The sequence below is a fragment of the Neoarius graeffei genome, chromosome 20, assembly GCF_027579695.1.
Source record: "Neoarius graeffei isolate fNeoGra1 chromosome 20, fNeoGra1.pri, whole genome shotgun sequence".
NCBI classification, from domain to species: domain Eukaryota; kingdom Metazoa; phylum Chordata; class Actinopteri; order Siluriformes; family Ariidae; genus Neoarius; species Neoarius graeffei.
In genome coordinates, this window is record NC_083588.1 from 66,764,006 (window position 1) to 66,772,820 (window position 8,815).

At 42.6% G+C, this 8,815-nt stretch overlaps 1 protein-coding gene across 1 annotated transcript in view; it reads right to left on the reverse strand.

Annotated features, from left to right (window-relative positions):
- Positions 1–481: 481 nt before the first annotated feature.
- Positions 482–8,815, reverse strand: part of trpm4a (transient receptor potential cation channel, subfamily M, member 4a) — a 109,310-nt gene continuing 100,976 nt past the window's right edge. Inside the window, exons 25-28 of the mRNA XM_060902326.1 lie at positions 7,200–7,332; positions 5,862–5,934; positions 1,794–1,887; positions 482–872 (exon numbers count right to left, since the gene is read on the reverse strand). Of these exons, the coding sequence (XP_060758309.1) occupies positions 844–872; positions 1,794–1,887; positions 5,862–5,934; positions 7,200–7,332 (329 nt within the window). The 3' untranslated portion in view covers positions 482–843. The remainder of the gene's footprint in view (positions 873–1,793; positions 1,888–5,861; positions 5,935–7,199; positions 7,333–8,815) is intronic.

The following is an 8,815-nucleotide window of genomic DNA, read 5'->3' on the forward strand; positions in this document are numbered from 1 at the left end:
TGGGTTCTTAAAGAGATCATTTAGAAAATCTACAAAGACAGTGAGGTTGAGAAACAGCACAGAGCTCCTGGAAAACATTCAAACTCAATTCTTCAGTTATCAATTATTGGATGAAATAGGATTTAAAAAAAAAATGCATTCAATTGCACTGGACCAAACTTCCTGCGTTGCTCTTCAGCATTAAAGTTAACAGTGATCTCGAAAGCAGTAGCAGCGTTGTCTCTGACCCACACTCAACCACGACAAGAACCTGATCCCGATTTGGCCCCCAGTCTTCCCTTGTAAGGCTCCTGCGAGACCATAGCTTGGAATCAAATGATCACCCTTCAGACCACGGGGAGGGGTCACAAGCCACGGCCCCAGGAAAGGCCAAGAACCGGATTACAGAATACATTTACAGCAGCGCAGGAACCAAATGATTGTTATGCTTAGAAAATTTAAGAATCAGCTCACAGAAAAAAATCAAATGCAACTCAGAACAAATGAGAGAACATTTTAATAAAAGACCCATAAATCAGATTCCCCTGAACAACACACACATTATAAAACTTTACACCCAGAATCACTGTGCTTCATAAACTGACAACTGAACTCTATAAAAATAATAAACAAGTTTATATATATATATATATATATATATATATATATATATATATATATATGGAAGATCCTGTCTGGCATGTAAACAGCAACAATGAGGTTTTTCAGCTTTTGTGCACATTATTAAAAAAAAAACACTGAAATGCAAGAGAGAGTCCGTGAAACGTTTCTGTTGCACAACTGCGTTTGTGTAAATGGAAACCCAGAAGCTCCTTTGGTTTGGAGACTCCATTTGAGGTTCTCTCAGGTGGAAGACGTGGGGGGGATCGAGTCTGAAACACAGAACGAAGACACATCAGCACTTGAGATGTCGCGTTACGTCACTTTATAAACATCAGCACACTGACATGAAACGAAATAGAACAAAACTGAACCCAGAACTGAACCCTGCGCTTCTGGGGAAAAACTTAATTTTTAATCATTTTAAAATTTAATGATTGAACAGAGAGATTCTCTTTAGAACATTAATAACTTTAAACATGCAAAGAACCTTGAAAGAACTTTTCTGTCCACTGATGGTCTTCCTCTAACTTCGGGAGGAGTTTCATTCCCTCCTCCATAAACCCCATAACCTGTTCGACATGTAGCTCTCATCATTTATTCAGAGATCTTCATGAACATTAAACTAATGTTAAATTCTTCTCCTCATTCACAGACACCTCAAATCATCATTTCTTCTTCTCCGATTTACTTTTCATCCTCAGTTCCTCCACAACTGGCCTCTTCACTGTTCCTTCATCTAAACCCAGTAGTTTTGGAGAACCTGCCTTTTCTAGAACATCTCAACTCAAACACTAATCCAATGTTTGTTTGTTTTAATGCAGATTTGCTCCCTCAGGCCTTCCACATCTCCTAACCAAAACCTCTCATAATTAACAACTACAGTATTTTATAATATTTATAATAATAATTTTATCCTGCAGCGTGAGAGTGAAGTGTGTATTGTGTGTTTGTGCCGAGGCAGCAGAGCCGTGGTGTTGCAGTCATCTATAGCCTTGCTGAATATAAATCGGTTCCAGGAGCATTCAGGAGCTGAGCTTCAGCAATGTGCAGATATAAGGCTGATCTAAATTAGGCCCAACTCCGTTAAGTCACTGAGAAACCCAAACCCTGAGACGCTGTCGCAGGAAGACGGATGGAGCACAGTTGCAGCGAGGCAGAGAGAGACGGAGAGAGGGATGGGGGGGCCGTACCTTGGTGGACAGGGGGGTGACGGGTGAGTTTCAGAAGTCCACTCTGTGCCAGTTCTTCCATTATCCACGAGAGGGAGCTAGAGCAGTACTCCAGCTGGAAGAGAGACAATAACGAGAGAAGTAAATGACCAGAGCTTGTGGTCATGTGACTGTAAGATACGTGTAAACACACAAAAGCAAGCACACAAATCCCAGCCACCCTACCTTGTATTTATTATTAATAATTAGACCTTTTTCCAACATCTTCCAGAGAATAACGATACAAAATACCCTTCCAGTACAGACCACGCCCACTTCTGGTTTAAATCCCAATACAAAAATCAATATTTGGACCACTAAACTGATACAGATAATGCCACTGTGTTATACCCTTAAAGGTCCCATGGCATGAAATTTTCACTTTCTGAGGTTTTTTAACGTTAAAATGAGTTCCTCTGACCTTCTTAAGTCACCCCAGTGGCTAGAAATTTCATAATGTGTAAACCAAACTATGCCCAATATTTGAGAATGGCGCGTCAAAACGGCGCGTCGATAAACTCTTCCCTTTACTACGTCAGCAAGGGAGATGATCCCCATGCCCCCCCTCTGGATTCCCACCCACTGTATGAATTGTCTGCCCAGTTGTAGTGAGGAGACCATAGAGGACACAACAACATGGCGTCACCTAAGCGAGCGAAACATGGAAATTGTGCTGTACATGGATGTGACAACACAGAAAGGAGTCTGTTTTTACTGCCGACGGGAGAGCCCCTGAAGACGCAGTGGCTTAATTTTATTTACTCCAATAATACACCGTCGAGTCTACCTAAGACGGTGTATGCTTGTCGGAAGCATTTTCCTGAGGAATGTTTCCACAACTTGGGACAGTACAGGGCAGGTTTTGCACATCAACTGTCACTGAAGCCTGGGTCCGTACCAAGCATCCCTGCCGCATCAGCCACAAACACCGAACAAGTAAGTGTAGAACTGTTAAGTCGTTTTGCCGTGTTTTAAAATCAGTGCCACGTTAGCCTTGCAATGGCTGCATTAGCTGTGCAGCTAACCGCGTCCTGCAGTTAGCCAGGTACTCTGCGCTACAAAACCAAAAAGCATGCAGCATGCTCTGTTATAATAGCCAATCAAAACAGCTTTTACAAAGACACCCACATTCTTTTTTTTAAGTCACTCGTTCATTTTATTTGTTTGTTTGTTCAGTAAAAACCCAAACATTTGTTGAATCTATTTTATTTCCTCGCGTCGCACCTTAATGATGTCAGCGCGCGGTATTTTTCCCTTCGCGGTTTGTTCCTTCTCTCTCGCCATAGTAAGACACCCACATCCACTTGTTCTGACCCACTGGAGGTAGCGTCACAGTGCTGTTAGCCAATCAGAGGTAACACGTTTACATGTCATGAATATTAATGATAAGACCCGCCCCCACCCTCTACCCTTCCCCGCCTCCTGCTTCTCATTAGCAAAACGACGCACTGGGAAAAGAGCTGAAATGGGGCTCTCTCCCAGGAGGCTATATCTACATGCCGAGGGTTCATTTCGAGAAAGGCTGCGGATATAACATCTGGAAACCTCCACGAGCCCGTTTAAAGCATCAACAAACCACCATGCCATGGGTCCTTTAAGATTTAAGGACACTATATGTCTAAAAGTATGTGCACCCCGACCATCACACTCGTATCCTTGCTGGACGTCTCATTCCAGATTTATTCCCCTTTACTGTTATAATAATAAGCTCCACTGTTCTCTGAAGGTCTTCCACTAGGATTTTGGGGTGTGGCCACCACAGGGATGTGTGTTCATTCAGTGAAGGCACATTAGTTAGTTTACTTGGGTGCAGTTGGTGTTCCAGTTCATCCCAAAGGTGTTCAGTGGGGTTGAGTTCTCTACAGGACACTCGAGTTCTTCACTCCAACCTCCACACACCCATGTCTTCATGGAGCTCCTGTGCTTTGTGCACAGCTGCACTGTCGTGCTGGAATAGGTTTGGGCCTCTTAATAATTTCCCAGTGAAGGGAAACTGTAAAGCTACAGCAAACAGACATTCCATACAACTGTGTGTTTGGGGAAGAACCAGATCTGGATGAGATCCACCCTGATGCCCTACTTCTAGCTGAGGTTCTCATCTCATCGCTCCTGTGGAGGACGGCCCCCATATGGACAGTCTGAAGACACACTGAGAAGATGCTCTGGACTCTTACAGTTCTGCTCCGATGGTTTTGGACTCCAATCCCCATGATAACTTTAGGACTGCAGGTGTCATGAACAGTTTTACACTCAAGTCTCCATCAATGAACAGTTGATAACTTCAACAAAACAGACTTCCTGTTAAACTATAATGAATTTCCTGTAAACACAGTTGTACTTTGTGACTCTATAGGACACAGTTATAGAAGTGAGTTATTTATAAAAATCATGCTGTCTGTTATCACCCAGATGGGGATGGGTTCCATTTAGAGGTCAGGTTCCTCTCAGGGTTTCTTCCTCATGTCGTCTGAGGGAGTTTTTCATGCAACAAAATCGCCTCATCCTTCATCAATAGGGATAAATTTATTAATTCATGTGTTTAAAAGCTTTCTTTTTCTGTAAAGCTGCTCTGTGAAAGTGTCTGGTGTTAAATGCGTGATAGAAATAAAATGACTGTCAGGGTGCACATACATTTGGCTGTATAGTGTATACGATAATTAATTAATTTGTCTTGTGTGTTTATTTTATATCTGCTGGAATCCTGCATCACTACAAAGGAGCACAGTTTAGCACTTTTCAGAGAAACTCATGACAGGGGCTGTTCAGGTTTTACTGCAGAAACAGAAGCAACTCCAACTGAGAAGGTGAAAGAACTCATCAATTTATTTGTTTTTACTGCTCTTTAAATATTCAGTTTTTTGTACTTAAAATCATTCCATTTTACTTTGAAAGCATCTTCAGCTTACAGAAATGCTTTTATACACTGATCAGCCAGAACATTAAAACACACTGACAGGTGAAGTCTCTCGTACAGTAGCTCTTCTGCGGGACCGGACCAGACGGACCAACCTTCGCGCTCCCCCCACCCCACACACTGAGCCCTGGGCACGCGTGATCCTGTCACCGGTTCACTGGGTTCCTTCCTTGGACCACTCCCAGTCTGTGCTACACTGCAGACCAGAACAGCCCACAGCACCTGCTGTTCTGGAGATGCTCTGACACAGTCATACCAACATCACCGCGTGGCCCTGGTCACTCACTCATCCTTCCACTCACCCAGTTTTCCTGTTTCTTACACATCAACTGACTGTTCTCTTGCCGCTGAATGGATCCCAGCCTCTTCTCGTATGTCAGCTGTAGTTGACTTTTTAACTGCAGATTTGTTAGTGAACTCAGGAGAACTACCCAGGGTGGACATCAAGGACATAGAGCAGATCCAACCCAACCATTCACACACACTGGACCATTTAGAGTAGCCAGTTAACCTAACCACATGTCTATGGAGCACCCAGAGGAACCCACACAGACACGGGGATGACATGCAAACTCCACCCAGAAAGGCCCCTGTCAGCACTGAGATTTGAACCCAGAACCTTCTCGCTATGAGGTGACAGTGCTTACCACTACACCACTATAACGAGATGGTCACAGGTTATTCAAGTCACCGGTCAGTGGTTTTAGTCAGTGTTCCACTCCTTTAATAACGACCTTCGCTCACTGTTAATCTCTTCATGAATCTGTTCATCATTAAACACCATGAGCTTCTTAATTAATAAAAAATGAGTTAATTCATAAATACAACACCAGGACGTTGTGCAAAGACAGAACAATGAAAATATGGTGAATATAAACAATCAATAGATAATTAGTTACTCTAATGATTATATTCACTAATGATTAAATTCATTCATTCATTCTATTACAGAAATTATGAGACAGAGATCTGAACTGAAATGTGCAGTGTGTGTGTGTGTGTGTGTGTGTGTGTGTGTGAGTGAGAGATATGACATATGGTGCATTCTATGCTGAGTAGGTGAACAAACAGCAGCTGTTGTACACACACACACGTTCTGTTCTGCTTAAACATCTCTGTTGAGGTTCTCCACTGACCTCCGACTCTAGTGTCCTCAATCTGCGGTCTTGATCTCGAATCTCTGCCATCTGCTTCAGCATGTTGTCCACCCTACACACACACACACCAATTCAGCAAGCCTGGACATTCTTTATGTCTCCTGTTTTCACACATGCACGTAATCGGAGCTGCCATAGCGAGTCTCCTGAAATGGTGACCATGAAATGAAACGTGGCCCTTCCAGGAAGCTTCTTTACCCCCCACAGAGGCACACTATGGATTCTGGCCCATTATACCGTGGGACACTGGGACTCAAACTTGTTAAAACTCGTACAGAGCCAGTGGTGTAACGATTTGTCCTGTTTTATCAAATCGTCTGACTTTAGCGTGCGTTTATACACCATCATTCCACAAACAAATAAAACCAGTGCTGTATCTGGTGCTGTTTTACTTTATTACTGGGATCTGATCAGAAACCTCCTCCAGCTTTAAAAGAATGAACCGGAGGAGCGTGAGAGCAGAGCCTGTTGATTAGATGTTTTGATCGGCACCACAGTTTGGCAGGAGACCAGATCAGCAACGAACATGACTGAAGTGACGAGTTCATTTTTAATATTTAATCCTCCGTGATTAATGAGTATTCTGTTTAATCTCACACAACCTCACACTCCTGCATTGATCACATGTACTTTCACCTCACTGTGATCAGTTCCTGTCCCTAATTTTCTGGTCATTCAGGACATGAACGGACATCTAAAATTTAATGAATAAAAGGTCATCTAGAAACTGAGATTTTAGTTGTTGTTTTTTTTTTTAAAGTTAAAAATGTAACGTGATGTGTTTGCACGACAGTGAGGATTACCCGGAGTATAAAGAAAAATAATAAACTGATATTTACACAAGGGGCAGGGCTTAAAGCCTTCATATAAATTACTGACTTTTCTACTTCAATGTTATTTTATTATTACAGTTGAGGAAAAAGAGGATTTGGAGAACGACAGAAATCGTAAAACAATTGATGTGATTATTTCTCTGCAGTGTCTCTGTGTGAAACACATTTTAGTGTTTATTATTAAACTGTGAAATATGGAGATATTTTCTTTTCTTGAATTGCAACAGTACAATACAATGGACAGCCCAGGCAGCGACGCTGATTTCAGGTGCCATAAACATACATCGGGTCAACATTAACTTAACTTGTACTTTAAGAAGAACTTGCTTACACTCAGAGCTCCAATTTCAAAGTAATACAATAATACATTTAAAAAAATATATTTTATTGCATTTTTGTGTCATAGTTATGTTTTAATAATAATAATAATAATAATAATAATAATAAGTGATAGGTCAGGTGTCTGCATGACAGAGATACTGACTTAGCAGCCGTGTGTTGGAGTCGCTTGGTGTCGCTGTCTCTGAGCTTCTTACTCTGAGTCAAGAGCAAATTCTCCTTCTGGATCGCTTCCCACGTGTCCAACCTGCTCGCATTCTTACCGCTCAGATCTAACACTGAGAGAGAGAGAGAGAGAGAGAGAGCTAGTATTTTATAATCTGTTAAAACAAACTGAATTACAGCATGCAGAACTGTGTATATTGTGTGTGTGTGTGTGTGTGTGTGTGTGTGTGTGTGTGTCTCTCTCTCTCTCTTTTGGGTGTTGTGTGTGTGTGTGTGTGTGTTTTGGGTGTACTGTGTGTTTTGGGTGTTGTGTGTGTGTCTGTGTGTGTTTTGGGTGTACTGTGTGTTTTGGGTGTTGTGTGTGTGTGTGTGTGTGTGTTTTGGGTGTTGTGTGTGTTTTGGGTGTACTGTGTGTGTGTCTCTCTCTTTTGGGTGTTATGTGTGTGTGTGTGTGTTTTTTGGGTGTTGTGTGTGTGTGTGTGTGTGTGTGTGTGTGTTTTTTGGGTGTTGTGTGTGTGTGTGTACTGTGAGTGTGTGTGTGTTTTGGGTGTACTCAGTGTGTGTGTGTGTTTTGGGTGTACTGTGTGTGTGTGTGTGTGTGTTTTGGGTGTACTGTGTGTGTGTGTGTTTTGGGTGTACTGTGTGTGTGTGTGTTTTGGGTGTACTGTGAGTATGTGTTTTGGGTGTACTCTGTGTGTGTGTGTGTTTTGGGTGTACTCTGAGTGTGTGTGTGTGTGTGTGTGTGTGTGTTTTGGGTGTACTGTGTGTGTGTGTGTGTGTGTGTTTTGGGTGTACAGTGTGTGTTTTGGGTGTACTGTGTATACTGTGTGTTTTAGGTGTTGTGTGTGTTTTGGGTGTACTCTGAGTGTGTGTGTGTGTTTTGGGTGTACTCTGAGTGTGTGTGTGTGTGTGTGTGTGTGTGTTTTGGGTGTACTGTGAGTGTGTGTGTGTGTGTGTGTGTGTGTGTGTTTTGGGTGTACTGTGAGTGTGTGTGTGTGTTTTGGGTGTTGTGTGTGTTTTGGGTGTACTGTGTGTGTGTCTCTCTCTTTTGGGTGTTGTGTGTGTGTGTGTGTGTTTTGGGTGTACTGTGTATACTGTGTGTTTCGGGTGTACTGTGTATACTGTGTGTTTTAGGTGTTGTGTGTGTGTGTGTTTTGGGTGTACTGTGTATACTGTGTGTTTTGGGTGTTGTGTGTGTGTGTGTGTGTGTGTGTGTGTTTCGGGTGTACTGTGAGTGTGTGTGTGTGTGTGTGTTTTGGGTGTACTGTGTGTGTGTGTGTGTGTGTGTTTTGGGTGTACTGTGAGTATGTGTTTTGGGTGTACTCTGTGTGTGTGTGTGTGTTTTGGGTGTACTCTGAGTGTGTGTGTGTGTGTGTGTGTGTGTTTTGGGTGTACTGTGTGTGTGTGTGTGTTTTGGGTGTACTGTGTGTGTTTTGGGTGTACTGTGTATACTGTGTGTTTTAGGTGTTGTGTGTGTTTTGGGTGTACTCTGTGAGTGTGTGTGTGTGTGTGTTTTGGGTGTACTCTGAGTGTGTGTGTGTGTGTGTTTTGGGTGTACTGTGTGTGTGTGTGTGTGTGTGTGTGTGTGTTTTGGGT